At 37.1% G+C, this 16326-nt stretch overlaps 2 protein-coding genes and 1 non-coding gene across 3 annotated transcripts; 1 reads left to right on the top strand and 2 right to left on the bottom strand.

Moving 5' to 3' along the window:
* Positions 1 to 364: 364 nt before the first annotated feature.
* aifm5 (apoptosis inducing factor mitochondria associated 5) lies at positions 365 to 9983 on the top strand. Its single transcript, XM_028467255.1, has 19 exons — positions 365 to 383; positions 470 to 554; positions 1252 to 1361; positions 2054 to 2163; positions 2246 to 2290; positions 2547 to 2628; positions 3700 to 3812; positions 3878 to 3964; positions 4079 to 4170; positions 5549 to 5679; positions 5751 to 5866; positions 5944 to 6015; positions 6100 to 6163; positions 7324 to 7400; positions 8321 to 8438; positions 9233 to 9331; positions 9512 to 9587; positions 9685 to 9789; positions 9875 to 9983. The coding sequence occupies exons 1-19, from the start codon at positions 365 to 367 to the stop codon at positions 9906 to 9908; spliced, it is 1635 nt and encodes a 544-aa protein (XP_028323056.1). The 3' UTR covers positions 9909 to 9983.
* Positions 9984 to 11819: 1836 nt separating this feature from the next.
* LOC114476139 (protein LIAT1) lies at positions 11820 to 14460 on the bottom strand. Its single transcript, XM_028467437.1, has 2 exons — positions 14129 to 14460; positions 11820 to 12975 (listed from the first exon to the last, which is right to left on the bottom strand). Exons 1-2 carry the CDS (start codon positions 14244 to 14246, stop codon positions 12593 to 12595), a joined length of 501 nt encoding a protein of 166 aa, XP_028323238.1. The 5' UTR covers positions 14247 to 14460; the 3' UTR covers positions 11820 to 12592.
* Positions 14461 to 15491: 1031 nt separating this feature from the next.
* Positions 15492 to 15563, bottom strand: trnaw-cca (transfer RNA tryptophan (anticodon CCA)). Its single transcript has one exon. It is a non-coding gene; the product is annotated as a tRNA-Trp (tRNA).
* Between the last annotated feature and the right edge of the window lie 763 nt (positions 15564 to 16326).

The raw sequence follows: 16326 nt of genomic DNA, 5'->3' as shown, positions 1-16326 counted from the left end.
TTTGTCTTCTGTTCTTTCAACATTCAGCCTCGTCAGCCTTTCTCTGCGTGTGTGAAAAACAACACATTGTCCATCTCTGGAACAATAACTGAAGCTGAACGTGAGCAGCCTCTGCACCAAAGCTGTTCATTCACCACAGTAACTAAAGTAACTTTTCTGTATCTTACCAAAGCCATAAAGTCTTGTTTTCTGTTGGATTCTGGGATCAAGTGATGCGGGTTCAGGATGGAGCCGTTGCCGTGGAAATGGACTTCCACAACAAAGCTGCTTCGCAAACCAAATCGTTAGCTTCATCAGCAGCCTCACGTTCATTAGACTGACTTTTTCTGTCAGTAGAGGAACTCTTTGTCTGTGAATCTGAGCCATGTCAGTCACTAAAACACGTGAGTATGAGTACCCAGCATATTTAGACTGAATGATGAGTTGAAACAGGAACTGTTTTTAGCTTGGAAAACTGATGTGTGTTCAGCATGCGTGGAGTTCCCTGGTTCTGAAGAATCATCAGAGGAGGTCACTGAAGTGGTTTGTCTGGAGTCGGACCTGCAGGATGGACAGTAAGGAAGGACAGCCATTATCCCAACCTGGCAACACAATATCACTTGTGATGCCAAACTCATTTAAGTTCAGAAATTGTTTAATAGGTAAAATACTAGCATGATAAAGTATAAAGGTAGATTTTTCTTTAATATATTATGCAATATTTCAGAAAATGACATCACTAACACATACTGTATCCTTTTGCTTTTATGTCACACCATTAATTCCTTCTTATTCTTTGCAATTAAATTCTCTGAGCTGCATTTTGTGCCCTTATGTTTATTTGCTCTGATTTACAACATGAATGCACATCAAACTTTCTTTGTAAACCAAAAATGTCTTGTATAAAATGTGTTTTTAATTCACAAAGTAACAAACCAAAACAGTTTTCAACAATAATTACTGTACATAAATGGAAATATTTTACTTTTCTATCAATGGCTCAGGTTTGAGGTCAGGCACTGATGTTGGACAATATGTGGATACCTGATTCCCATTCCTCTGTAGTTCATCCCAAATGGTTTCTACTCTGTAATGGGCCTGTCAACGTCTACCACACCAAACTCATGCATCTCTTTCTAATGAGAGTTTTTCCAATAGTTTTCCAATGTGATTTATGTTATTTAATTGCTAACCTTACATTACTGATTAGCTTTGACATTGATGCATATGTGTGTGTGTTTGTGTGTGTGTGTGTGTTTGTGCACTTTACAGGATGATGGAGGTTGAAGTAGGACGTCAAACTGTGCTGTTAGCCCGGACCGAAGGCAAATACAGTGCTATCGGCAATCAGTGCACACACTACGGTGCACCACTCAGCCAAGGTAATACATACACACAGAAAAGACATGATGAATAAAACAGTGTATGTCTAAGGTGTAATGTTTCAAATTATAGTAAGTTGGTTTATCTTGTGTGTCTTTGACATTCTGAGTCAATTACTTCATACCTCAAAACCTCAACACTTCCAAATTAACAATGGAGAGGAAAATCTAAATTTTGCTGTAACAGGAAAAAAAACTCCAGCAGAACCAGATTTAAGGTTAAAATACAAATACAAATAAAATAACAAATAAATTAGAATTATTAATGAATTATTTATCTAAACTCTTTTGATCCAATTCACTATCGACTGTCTTCCAAATATTGAAAAAGTGTCATCTATAAATGTTGTTATTTTATAATATGTTAAAGTTTCATTTATTCAAACAACCTTTTTTCAGGAATTTTACTTTGATCTCCTGACATGTTTTGATTGCCAATTGTCAGTCTTCCTCCGAGGTGTCTGCTGATCGCTTTGATGTTTTCTTTCTGGGCGTGGCCAACTTGACACTGTTCTGTCAGCCAAAATTTCAATTTCCTGAAAAAGAGTTGCCTGAATGAATGCAAACCTTAACATATTATTTAAAAAAGAAGACAAAATGAAGAATATAATTCAAAATATGATTACTGCTCTTTTTTGTTCACTATGTACCATTTAGTAGTTTTAATCATTTTTGCACTTGTGTGTGTCCAGGTGTGCTCTCAGGTCACAGATTGTACTGTCCGTGGCACGGCAGCTGCTTTAATGTCCTAACAGGAGATGTGGAGGAGTTTCCAGGGATGGACTGTTTACCGTGTCATAAGGTACAGAGCTTAGCAGAGTGACGCTCAATTCAGGCGAAAAAGACAATTGAAGTGTTTCATTTATCGTTTCCTCTTTCTGCAGGTCAAAATACAAAATAGTAAAGTCTATGTGTCCATAAATAAAAAGGTATTTAGGTTGTTTTCCATTGTTTCCATTAAATATCAAATGAAAATGCCCTGAATTCAATGATTGATGATGAATTCAGTCTTATATTATTTGAGACATATTTCAGATTGAGTGCCAATATTACAAAATGTATTCAACTTATTATGAAGAAATAATCTGTTTGACTGATAGTACAACATACACAATAAGTCAGTTATCATTGTCTAACAAGTCCTTTTTCGGTAGACTCTGTAAAAATGTGTTTTGTGTTGATTAGACTCTTGGAAAGGAAAAAAGAATAAAGAACATGGGAGCTGCAGTGCCAGGAGTGAATCACACCATTATGCTGTTGGGAGGAGGTGAGTGCATGTGAACTAGTGCACGGTGCGCGTGTCATTCCACAGGTAAAGCTGGTAGAGTAGCAATGATTCACAGCAGAACGAAAACAGTTAGTGACATTAGTCAAAAACACAACGCTTATCCAGGGGTGGACTGGGACAAAAATTCAGCCTTAGCATTTTCTATCCAGACCAGCTCACTACATTATCAACAACACCACATAGAAGCCGTTATTAAGTCAGTGATACTCAACATGTGGCTCTTTATGTCTTAATTTAAATGATTATTTCCCCAGAAAACCTTAAAATGTAGAAACTTTCCTTTTTTTTCCCTTTGGCCATTTACAACTTCCTTTGTCCCATTTCTGCCCCTTTTCAAAAATTTTGACACTTTTTTCAGACTTTAGCTACCTTTTGCCATTAAATACCCCTTTCCCCTATTTTTTGTCCTGCTTTGCAAGTTCTTTTTGCTCAAAAATGTGAACAGTGACGAAAAAAGCCACCAAATCATCACAAACCACCATTCTTAGCCAATAGCAACATTTTGAATGTAATAGCAATGTTTCAACCCATAGAGGGCAGTCACTCGGCAGTCACAATGGCAAGAGTCCAACAAGAATCAATCTACAACACAACTTCAAACCCAAATACATTTGTTTTCAATTGAAACAAAAGTAGTTTTGGGGTTTAGTTACTCTTTAAGTAAGGGTGAGATATGCGCAGGGCCAAGATGTAGAGAAGGAGGCAAAATGTGGGAGTTCCTTTGTCCATTTTACACTCCTTCTACACAGAAGAGAAAGAAAGAAAAAGAAAAAAGAAAAGGAATACAAATCCAGAAATGAAATGAAAAATCAGACTGAAATCTAGGAAATACAAACCAAATTTGAAGACATACACTTACCGGGATAGACACAGAAGTCGGGGAAGGTAATTAGTTGATGAAGAACACCTGAGTGGAAACAAAGGAAGAGATGGGGCAAAATGAAGGCTTTGCAGGGCTCACGGGATAATGAGAAATGTAGATTATTACCACGCCTCTATGTGCATCTATTGGTTTATGAGAACTTGAATAAAGACTTTTTGTGAGCACAGGAGCAGCTTCTCTGAGTTGTGCTGAGATCCTGCGTCAGGAACACTTCGGCGGCCGGATAATCATTGTCACTAAAGACGACCTGTTACCGTACGACAAAACCCGACTGAGCAAGGTGCAGCAGAAACTGCCTTCTTTATCTTCACTAGCCTGCTACAACCAATGCGTATCCTTCCACAGGTCATGAATGTGGAGAGTGACAGCATTGTGCTGAGGAAGTCAGAGTTCTTCCATCAGTATGACATCGAAGTTTGGCTCAGGAAGGAAGTGAGTGCATAAAAACACACATGTATCACATAACATGAAATGCATTGTTGGAATATTCTATTAAAAAATAAGATCATTTAAATGAGGGAATCTTCCTTTTTCCTGTGTCTTCAGGCACTCTCAGTGGACACAGACAGGAAGTCGGTCACATTCAATGATGGTTCAGTCCACAGCTACGACCAGCTCCTCATCTCCACTGGCTGCAGGTACATCATCTTTAGTTTATGTCTTGTTTTCAACTAAATTCACAATTATATTTGCTTGAATAAATCAATAAAAAATGTAGCCAATTGGAATGACTTCTACTTCTACTGGTGTGTGAGTTGGCATGCATCTGTCACAGATGACAATGCGTGTCTTCTTCATTTTCATCTGCGGCATTTAAGGTGCCTTTCTCTGAGTTTTATGAGGTTTTTGTTGACGCCATTGAGTCAACCAGCGTGAAGTCTTGCTCTACATTTATTGCAATCTTTGGATAGGGTAGTCCAGGATTCCAGTTCAACGCCAAAGCCTTTTCAGATCTTGCTTGAGAGCATCTTTAAACCGTAGCCTTGGTCTACCAGTATGACGGGTTCCTTGTTGTAATACTCCATGAAGGAAATGATGTGGGTCGCGCTGATTTGGCCTTGCTGACAAATTTCAAACTTGAGGAAAGTGGACCTGAGCCGATTCGTTCAAAGATGTCTTCATTCATAATTTTGCCCTCCCATTTTTTGCCAAGTATGAATCGTAGATTGCTGGTGTGGAAAGCACTCAGCTTGGACTTCTAGGATTGAAATGTGGCTCAGATCTCTGCTTCATACAGCAGGATGCTGAGGACTAACGCCTGATACACCCAAACCTTTGTACGAATACTGAGACGTCTGTTTTTTCAGAGATTTTTGGTCAGGCTTCAACGTGGTGGAGGCTTAACCTTTACTTATAGAGGTGTAGTTATCAAAGACGGTGTTCTATACAAGAATTGAGCCAAGATATGTAAACTTGTCAATATCCTTGAGCTCAGTTTCTTTAATGGTGAAATGATGGGTATCGTTAGACTGTAAAATAGTCACTGTCTTCTTCAGACTTATGGTGAGTCCAAAAGTTTCACAAGAGTCAACAAAGCAGTTCAACAGATGATCATGAAGCTGTTCAGGAGATGATGCATACAGGGCAGCATCATCTGCATACAGGAGTACTCTAGCTATGACCTTTTAAGTTTGAGTCCTAGTTTTGAAGCATGTAAGGTTGAAGTAGTTACCATCATCCTGCGATGTATAGTAGGGACACCCCATATTTGTGTTGAGGTTACAGTAAATTGTCTTGAAATTGTATGAGAAATATAGGCCAAATAAAGTTGGCGCAAGCACAGAACCTTGTTTGACATCTTTGTGTATAGAAAAATGATCAGATAGGTCGCCATCAAACTGCACTCTTGCTTTCATGCCGTCATTGAACATCCCCACACAGTCTCATCCCTTCACACAAACTGAAAGTTAGAATAAAAATAGGACAAACTTGTCTCTCAAAGGAAGTCTATCACCTGTTGACATACACACTAAGTTTACTCCTGTTGTGTAAAGACTAATAAGCTGAATGTTTTAGAGCAAAGGGGCTGGACGTGCCTGGCAGGAAGCTGAAAAACGTGATGATGCTGGAGACACCAGAGGATGCTCGGAGAATTCATTCAGCCTGTGTGGGAGCAAACGTCGTCGTCGTGGGAACCTCATTTGTCGGTAATGGGTCTGTTGTCGTTGTGTTCAAATACAATTCAAATAATATAAATCGTTATCTGTAATGTTTCCAGGTATGGAGGTTGCATCATATCTGATCGATAAAGCCATCGGTATCACAGTGATTGGCAGCAGTGAGCTGCCATACCAAAACACACTGGGTCGTGAAATCGGTAAAGTCACCATGATGGTAAGACTGCTGTGCGTTCTATGTTGTTTCAACTCATAGTCTGGCACCTTTTAGTCCAACCTGTGATGTTTCTGCAGATGCTGTCAGAGAAAGGTGTAAAATTTCACATGAACGATAATGTGATGGAGGTCCGAGGAGTGAAAGGAGAGGTACTAGCGTGCAGCTTTGAGATGATTGGAATAGTTTTCTACCTCACAGTAAACTCTAAACTCTCTTGTGTCCTTTTTATTAAGGTGAATGAAGTTGTGCTTAAAAGTGGAAAAGTTATTCCCACTGATGTTCTTATTGTTGGCATTGGTAAGTGTAACATTAAGAAGGAAAGTCCTGTCATATTTTATTAAAAGATCAAATCAGTTTGTAATTCAGGAATTGTTTTTAGATCCAGTCCAATCATTTATACCAACCACAAGCCTTTTGCAATCAGACAAGGAACAGTCTTACTGTATCTTACTTTATCTTTACCATCCTGACTGATGAAATGAATCTATGAAAGGTTATCCTGCTATATTTCAGTTGTCATTGAAGATTATCTTGTATCTAGAACATACATGGGCTCCATACGGCCATCAGCCTAATTTTGTGTGGTCATCAAGGTAAACTCACAAATTGACATTGAAAATATACTAAATGACAACAAAAATACAGAAAAAAATCAATAACAACACACAAAACTTACTCCAAAATGACAAACAACACAAAAAATTACCATAAAAACACTGTGGCAAGAAAAATACACAACAAAAACAGGCAAAACAACATTGATATAGGACAAGAATAACACAAAGTGACTGAAAACAAGCCCCACACCAGTGATTCCCAAAACACAAAATGACAACAAAAACACAAAACAACATAAAAAACATACACAATAAGAGGAAAACACCCAAAGTGACAACACAAATATACAGAACAACAACAAACACAAACAAAATGAGAAATAATATACCAAACAATGACAAAAGCACGCAAAAACTTTTGTTCTTTCCTGTATTTTTTATAATAGTATTTTTTGCTATTTTTAACTGGTTACAAGGCAAATCATGGGGGAAAAACTTCTATTAATGTTGATTTAATTGTTGTTGAAAGATCTCTCGGTTCAATCCTCCACATCAGTGATTCTCAACTGGTGGGTCGGGACCCAAAAGTGGGTCGCGGACAGCTGGTCAAAAATAAATAAACACTTAAAATGCCTCTCATGTTGGACTTGTCTTTTATTTTGAAAGAAACTTTTTTTTAAAAAAAAGAGTGGGTCGCGAATTAATGACCGTGGCAAAATGTAGGTCCCAGGGTGAATCTAGTTGAGAACCCCTGCTCTACATTAAAAATGATTTTGTGCAATGCATGCTGGGATATAATGTTTTAACCTGTCTTTGGCCAATGTTTTGAAAGGCAAAGCCAACTTCCAACAAAAATCTCCAATCGGCTGATTTTTCTGTCTCCTTTCTGTCCTCCAACAGGCAGCTACCCAAACTCACAGTTCCTGCAGGGCAGTAAAGTAAAGATGGACTCGAAAAACTTTGTATTAGTAGACAAGGTGGGTCAAAATGTGTTCTTTAAAGTCCATGTAAAGCAGAAATACATTTTTGTATTTTTCTGTGGCATTTTGTACCACAGAAACGTGTGTCATTGATCACTGAGTCAAATTGGAAAGATGAAAAAATTGCCAAGTATCTAAAATTAGGTCTCATAATCATGGAAAAATAAGCACTTCTCTCTGCTCTGAAACACTGGGGGGCGTGTCAGTTAAAGGCGCTGGAACCACAGCACGCGCGGGAAAGTCGCCGCCTCTGTGTACTGAGAGCAGTGTGAAAGTGGCTCCAGCGTCGATAGTGCTTCTTCCATTGGTTTTCCAAAAGTGCTCGGATCGGGCCAAACGAGGTGTCGGCCTTCAGGGTAGAGTCAGAACTGCGCCCGCGAAAGGCGAAACAAAAAAAGTGCTAATTTCATGGAAAATGCGGCAGCAGCGGGCGCATTTTATCTCCCTGAGTCTGCTGGTTTGTGTTCGGCTAGGGGCCGAATTGTGCCCGCTGGAGGCCGCAGAAGTTTGGTGTGCTTCAGCAGCAGGGTCGGGATTATGCAAATGATTGCTCCGTTACGTAACGCAGCTATGATTTCTGACCCCGTAAATCCTGAACACAGAAATTTGAAACACAGAAATGTGAAGCCTAGCTCCACAATCACATTATAAATGGTTGAATGGCTTTTTACATGTTTTAGGAATTACATATATGACCTATTCTATTTAATGTGTTTAGAAGAAAATGGCCGAATTTGCTTTACACGGTCTTTAACTAATTGTGAGCTGTGTGCTATGCTGATCCTCTTACTACTTCATTTAATGACAATTTGCTATTTTTTTCCTCAATAAGAACCAACAAACAGTTCCTGTGGTGTCACACAGTATATGTCCACACTGTTACTGCTACTCATCTGTTATTTTCCTCTGACCTGCAGTTCATGCGCACCAACGTCCCTGATGTTTTCTGCGGAGGTGATCTTGCAATATTTCCACTTGTGATGGCCAAAAACCATCTGGTAAACATCGGTCACTGGCAGATGGCACAAGCACATGGTAAATTAGGGGGAAAAAACTAATTTTGTCATAATGACAATGACAAGCTCAGTCAAAGCTGCTGCAGATGAAAATCTTTTAACAGATAAAGACATAGAATAGGTCTCATAGATCAGTAAAATGGTCATCAAAGCTTATTGAAATCTCCAATGTAGACATTGTTGATATTGACATTGTTGGAAAAGTTTCACGCATTGCATTGTGGGATGTGGAGTCCCGTAGACGAATGCAAAGTGTTTTTACTTTATTCTTACTGTGATTTCTTATGTTTCTTCACCAAACAATAAGGACAGTGATTCTCTTTACACCATTTCTCTTTTAGTTTGTTCCTAGTATTCCCCGTGATTTCACCTCACTCCGCGAGACCATTCAATTTCGGCCGGATTCGGATCTTTCCGCAAAAAATAAACATCGGCCATTGTTTTGCAACAACTTTAAGTTAATAAATACACCAGAAATGTGTTAGAAAGTCACCTTAGCAAACTTTTTTGGGCAAACACAAGAAATCACAGTAAGAATTAAGTAAAAGCACTTCTATGGGACTCCACATCCCACAGTGCCAAGCAAACAAGTTTTCCAACAATGTCAATAAATCGAGTGTTTACAGTGGAACATACTTTTAAGCAGCAATTTTAACCTTTTACATCATTTATGGAACCAATGTTTTTTCATTTTTTGATCTATGAAGCCACTGTGTCTGTTTTGATTATAGATATTATTCGCTTTAGACAATGCTAGTTAATCATAAGTTCTAAGCCTGAAAAGCGGATGAAGCTGTGATTTTCTGTGTTTAGGGAGGATAGCAGCTCTGAACATGATGAACAATGCAACTGAACTTGCCTCAGTTCCTTTCTACTGGACCGTCCTTCTTGGTAAAACCATCCGATATGCAGGTGGGCCCATGCACATGCACAAAACTCTTTAGAAATGTGCCTTTCTATCCGATTTCCTGACTTGCATCTAGGAAACTGTGTGTTTGACTTTGTTCACAACATAAACATCAGCATGATGATTGATTTCATCACTGTGCATATGCAAAGAAAATATTCATTTCCTCTTGGTTTTGCATAAAGGTCATGGAGAGGGATACACTGAGATTGCAATAAAAGGGACATTTGAGGAGCAGAAATTTCTAGTGCTGTACATTAAGTAAGTTGTTAGGATTTTTTACGTCAACCAAAAACATTCATACTCAGTGGAATGCATTGTGTTGAAACAATATCTAATTGCAAGTTTGACCTTGTAGAGAGGACGTGGTGATTGCAGCAGCCAGTTTAAACTATGACCCAGCAGTTTCTGCAGTGGCTGAGAGACTCGTAACAGGAAGAGTCATCACAAAGAAAGAGGCTCAGTACGTGACAATAAAATCTGTTTCAAGCTGAATTTCATTCTTAAATCTTCACAGCCAAAAAACTAAATCAATGTTTTTCCCCCAGATCAGATGACCTGAGCTGGCTTCAGTTGTCCTGATCATCACGTCCTCCATCCGTCTCTTTATCACATCACCTCCTGTCGATGCTGAAGAGTCAGCAGATAATCAACAACACACTCTGTGGTTGAAATACTGCACACACAACAAATACCTCAAACCCTTTCCTAAAGGACTGTGTTTTATATCTATGAAGGTCCTTCTTTCTGTAGATATGTGCTTTTATGTCACTCGCATGGTTTAAGTATACATTTACAGACAGCTCACAAAGTATCCCATTAATTTAGATGCAAAAATACATTTCTGTCCCATTAACATTAAACACATGTTGTGATGTTACACATATCCACCTTTCTGGTGGGTTTCCATCATCTTTACGTGAAAATTTAATTCAAATCCAGCAGTCCTCACCTCATTAACAATGGATGCGCTAAACAGGCCTTTATTTTGAAACTGATGATGTGTCAACCGATGCATTCATCCACTTCCTGCAACCACAAACTTGACAATTTGCCATTAATGTTAAATAAGTAAAATGAAAAAGGGTTAGCGGTAGTTATATAAAGAGCATGACAAAGTATTTTATTGTAATCAGGCTGTTACTGGGGCAACACAATGAAAAGGAAAAGGAAGACATCAGAAAAATGAATAAAAGTTGATTTCTCTCCTTGCAGTAATTAATTAACTTCACAATTATCATGTAAATTATATGCCTCTTGATTGCAAAGATAAACAAACAGACATGACATTAATTTATCTGTCTAAAAAAATAATCTTGATCTACAGTATGTTGCATTTACTGACTCACAACAATGTCTCTTTAAATTACTTCATGTCATTAATCCATATTTTATTTTGAAATCTTCAGATCAGGTTCCATTGGGTTTTGAGCTTCTTCTAACTTACTCATGGTGAAAATAGGGATGAGTTCACCACAGAGTGCGCACACGAAGACAAAAAACATCAGATTTTTCACTCTTTTTGTCAATAAAGTGACTCACACACTTTGGTGATTTTCAAGCTTGGGTGTGCATTCTCTCAGGTGTGGGAGGGTCATTTGTGGAGCTTTGAATTGGTCAAACATTCATGTTTTTGAAACAGTTGACAGAAATTGGACTTTAAAGAAAACAAGTTTGAGGGCAAGATATAAACTCTTTTTAGATCAGACATGGGAATCTGGCGGCCAAAGTTGTGACTTCAAGCATACAAAGTGAGAGAAAAATACACATAATGAAAACAAAACACACACAATTACAGAACAAACAATAAAAAAAACAAACCCATGACACACAAAAAACTAAAATACACAGAATGACAGGAAAACACTTAAAATGACAGCAAATTAAAAGGTATAAATGCCCGAAAACACAAAATCCAACAATACCATCCAACATGACTCAATACAATTCAACTTTATTTATATTGTGCAAATTACAACAATAGTCATTTCAATGCGCTACAGAATACACAAAATTACAAAATTACTCCAAAAACAAAGTACAAAAAAATTTTCTCTAAAAAAAAAACAAACAAAAAAACAAAACTCAAAGTGCAAAACAACAATAATACAAAGAATGACATAAAATTATACAAAATGACAACAAAAAATGTTCCCCAAAAACACAAAATCCAACAATATACAACATGGCTCAAAACAAAACAAAAACGCACAGAACGCCAAAAAATGACAAAATGACAACAAATATAACTCTAAAAACACACAAACTGAAAGAAAGAAATATTTTTCCATCCATTTAATGCTTGTTTTACCTCTCTGACAGCTAAAGAAAGGGTTCAGTGGCCTTGTGTTTGGGTTTCAACCGTTCCATGATCAACTTTAGGTCATTCTTGAAGATGTTGCATAATTCAGCACCTTAAGCTAAACCGTGCAAATCCCTTATTAAGTTTTTAACAGGGCGATCAGCAGGAGATGTTGTGAAACAGTGGTGAGTGTTGTGGTCATGCACGTGCAACACACAGACAAAAAAACCCTTCTTTCAGGTTTTATACCAAATAACATCTTTAATGTCCAACATTTGTCCCTTATAGGGGAGAATTCTATCTCTAAATGTAAAGATGATATAATTTAGTTCAGTGATTCGCAAACAGGGGTACGTGTACCCCCGGGAGTGCATGAGCACATTGCAGTACTTGGAAATATTTAACAATTAATGTAAAAATAATTGGGAAACGTCCTTTCCTTTTTAGGCTATTTCTTGGAAAACATTCACCACAAACTAACAGTACTATTGCTCAATAAAATACTATATTTTCTTGTAATTTATTGAAAGAGAATTATTTTATGCCGTAGATGGTCTTTCATCAAACTTCTGACAATTAGGAGACAAAAAAATAGCTACATTTTACAAAAGAGACTGAAATGTACTTATCACATACAAGCTGCATGGTATTTAAACAATAAATTCATTCCACTTTAAATTATAGTCATTGTTTGGAATTTGTAGATCAAGTCTTCGGAAACCGATGTTGGAGACATAGTTAGGGGTTTAGGAGAGAGAGGAGGGTATGTTATGTTGAGGTTTCATTTTTTCAGTCAAGATTTTTCAGGAATTTCTGTTATCTTCCGACATATTTCGACGGTCAATTGCCAGTCTTCCTCAGAGGAGTTCTGCTGATTGCCTTTGATGGTTCCTTTGAAGTCTTACATGATTTGAAAAAAATGCAAAGGGCGTACACGAGACAAAAAAGATTGGGAACCACTGATTTAGTTGAAAGACAAAGCTAATGGATCAGACTTTGCTTGTCTGCACTCTTTGCTTAACTTTTGTCTCAGAGCTTCGTGGGTTTGTTTAATCAAAGTCTCTCTGTGTACAATGTAACGCCGCCGCCTGTCGGATCTGTACTGCTCCAGTCTCTCCGCCTCAGCCTTGGGGTCCTGCAGAATCCCTTCCCACCTCAGGCTCTCTGTGGCCTGCCTCAGCTCCAGTTCTGATGAGTCCTTGTGGATGGTCTTGATTTTCCTGCAGCTGCTGCTGCTGCTCTTCTTGCTGCTAACGCTGAGCCTGGAAATGTGAATTTGAGGCTGAGGCGGACTATGTGGTGGTGCATTCTGGGAGGTCAGAGGCAACAATGCAGCCTGGTCTTTCTCTGCAGGGGAAGCATGAAAAACATGAAAGAAAGGTGGCTGCAGTGAACATCCATCACAGACATGGTGAACGGTGTAGATTACCAACGACTCCTTTTAGAAGCAGAGGGCTTTCAGCTCTGTTTACAGTCATGGGCTGCAGTAGTATGGAACACTATATGACTGTTCCCTAATGATCTATTCAAGCCTGCAGGAAATTCCTCTGCATGTGACACCCTTAACTGCTGTGTACATGCAGTGACCTTTGTTTGAACGCAATAAGTAACGGCAATGGTGAGAAAATATACTTTAATGGTGCTAGTTAACTGTACTATTGATTATATATATATATATATATATATATATATATATATATATATATATATATATATATGATGGAAATGTTCTTCCATCACAATAGAAGGAGTCATTGTAATGAATTCAGCAAACTATAGGAAATAGATGCATCTAATCTACTCTAATCTTATGTATAACCTAGGATTACATAATTATCTTTAAAATTCAAGCAAACTTCCTGTCCTCTAAAAAAATAATTAAAAGATTAACAATTAAAAACAAAGATGTTTGATAATTTGTCTTTCATTTGAGATAAATTAATGTAAAACAGCATGTTCTACTATATCACTGTTAAATATGAGTACACACGTGTGATCGACAGGCCCTGACCTGCCCACTTTTGCATAATTTCAACTTTTATCTTGACATGAACATTTATCTACATTAGTCGACCGAGTTGACATTTAGATATAACATTTAGATTTAGAATCAACATTTAGATTTTTTTTTTTTAAATTTAGATTCAACATTTAGATTTACCTTTAACATTTAGATGTATTTTTCCATGTGTGCACATTTTTAACAATGATATAGAACATGCTGTTTTAAATGAATTTCTGTGTCACATCAGAGAAAAATTTGCTAAATGTGAGGACAGTGAGCATTTAAATGTTAAAAATGTGTCTGCAAGTTTTTACATTCGACACCCCATACATGCTATAGTTTTATATATTTGTGATAATCACAGTTTTCAATCAAACATATACCAAAACGTGCAATATTTTTAAATACAGTGTAATGTTTTTTTTTTTTTTTTTTTTTTTTTTACATGTCCTTTCCGTACAAAACTGTTTAAACGTTGAAAATAGGATTATTTACCTGTATTTTCTGCTGCTGGGGTTGAAGCTTTATTCCTCTTTGATTTCTTCTTTCTTTTCTTTTGCTGATCGAAGGTTCCTGAAGCCACCAGCAGTTTACAGCGTTTGTCCTCCGGCATCGTGTCACGGTGAATTAATCCGATCCACTTTTATTCGCAGTTTTCACCTCGATACATTAAATCTCTTTGCAATCAATATCCCTTTCATTTTCTACAAGCTCAATTAAATGAGATTTGTAGTAAACAGACCCCAGACTTACCAAAAATGTGTTAAAAGTCCCGAAAAGTTCTCCATGAAACATCAGAAATCATAGCAAACATTGGTTGTTTTCTCCGTTTCTTGTTCCTGAAGAAATATCTACAATCACGCTGCAGCTGCGCCGCGTTGCACGGTGACGCGTCTCCATGACAACGTAGGTATTTTTTTCTTTATTTAAACAAAAAATGCTTTATTTAAACAAAACATCAACAACTGCAATAAGTCATTTAATCAATCATGAAAATATTAACATGTGCAACAAGATATGGAATCGAAGTAGAGTTGTCATACTGGTTATATAAACTATTGTTTGAAAAATAAAAAAATAAAAATTCTTTTCAGTCATCTTTTAAACAACAGTCACATTATAAATAGTGTTTTTTTAATAGTTGAACCTGTCATATATGCTGTCTTTTATATATGTACAGTATGTTGTTGCTTTACTGCCGTAAAGGAGGCGAGTGTCGTAAAAGCAGGAAGTCTGGTTTAGGACGTTTTTATTTCACGTTACCTGTGTGTTTTTGTGTTTGTTTTTTTTTTGTTAAAGTAAAGCTTGAACTAAACGCTGACCTAAGAGTGAACATTACTTTATTACCACCTTTTTACGGAAACCATAATGAAAAGATTTTTTTTAATCAAGATCCCAGATTGATAAGTGATATAAAATGTCACACGGATTTCTACATAAACTACAAGTTAAATTTTGGAGTCATTGCCCTTTTTTATGGCAACAATACACCTAAAAAAATAATTAAAAAAATTTAGTGCCAAATTAGTTGTATTAAAAATGCAGTCCACTCGCCCAAAATGTATATTTTTGGATGACAAAATATATTAGTTCAATTCATTTCCAACTTACTTCATATTGCTGAATATTTCTTTCAGCGTTATTATTAAAAATAAAATATATATTTTTTTATGTCTAACAAACGAGTTTCTTTATTGGCTCTTTTGCATTAAATGCACAGTCAACAGCGCCCCCATGTGGACGCTTTAATTAGCTAATGTCCATAGACGGTATCGTCACTACTAGCGTGTGTCTGCAGAACTGTGGTAGCTTCGGTAGGAAAGTAAAAGCAAGAACGATAAAATATGTTTTAACCATTTGACCCCGACGTGATTTGAACACGCAACCTTCTGATCTGGAGTCAGGTGCGCTACCGTTGCGCCACGAGGTCGATGCAAGAAAATAAGGAAAATATAATTTTATTATCATCACGGAGCAAATCGACGAACGCATAATTGAAGAAAAAAAAAAAGGTACAACTTAAATTTCAGATGTGTCAGACATGAAATAAAGTGCTGCCTAGTGCTGATTGTTTCCATGTTTTGCCTCGAAATACCTATTGATCAGTGGTTCTTAAACTGGGTTGGATTGAACCCCAGGCATTTTAATCTAAAATACTAATAAATTAAAAATAAAAGTGTTTTAAACAAAGCTGGGGGAAAAATCAACCCAGGCTTACGTGTTTGTCTGATTAAAATACACATCTTGAAGAAAGCAATTACAAAGGGTCTGGTTTATCTGGTCAGTATACTGTATGTATGGTTATATAAAAATGTATACAACAAATTTATATAAGGGCATTCCAATTTACATTAATATAATATCCCTCCCATTCACAATTAACTTACTTCCTCCACCAATGATCGTGAAGCATTTACAACATGACGACAGTGAACATTGGCTTCTGCTAGTAATAGAATAAAAAGAGCAATTGTGATCCTGAAATGGTCATTTTTATTGAAGAAGATCAATGGATAGCATGAGGTTTCCTCCATAAATGGATGCTATATTGGTGATTGAATAATTCAAGTGGAGCATTACCTTGGCATGCTTCCAGTTTTCATATGAACTGCACTCATGATCAGAAGATGCATCAGAGAGATCTCAGTGTGTGACGTATTTGGATACAAAAACAAAAAAACAAAAAACAAAAC

The sequence above is a fragment of the Gouania willdenowi genome, chromosome 14 (assembly GCF_900634775.1).
Source record: "Gouania willdenowi chromosome 14, fGouWil2.1, whole genome shotgun sequence".
NCBI lineage: Eukaryota > Metazoa > Chordata > Actinopteri > Blenniiformes > Gobiesocidae > Gouania > Gouania willdenowi.
This window is presented reverse-complemented; position numbering and strand designations above follow the sequence as displayed.

Coding starts and splice junctions, on each gene's coding strand:
- LOC114476139 (XM_028467437.1), bottom strand. CDS start 14,246: ATGCCGGAGGACAAACGCTGTAAACTGCTGGTGGCTTCAGGAACCTTC. Junction 12,976..14,128: donor CCCAGCAGCAGAAAATACAG/GTAAATAATCCT, acceptor CTTCCCCTGCAG/AGAAAGACCAGGCTGCATTG.
- aifm5 (XM_028467255.1), top strand. Junction 3,965..4,078: donor AAGTTTGGCTCAGGAAGGAA/GTGAGTGCATAA, acceptor CTGTGTCTTCAG/GCACTCTCAGTGGACACAGA. Junction 5,680..5,750: donor CGTGGGAACCTCATTTGTCG/GTAATGGGTCTG, acceptor TAATGTTTCCAG/GTATGGAGGTTGCATCATAT.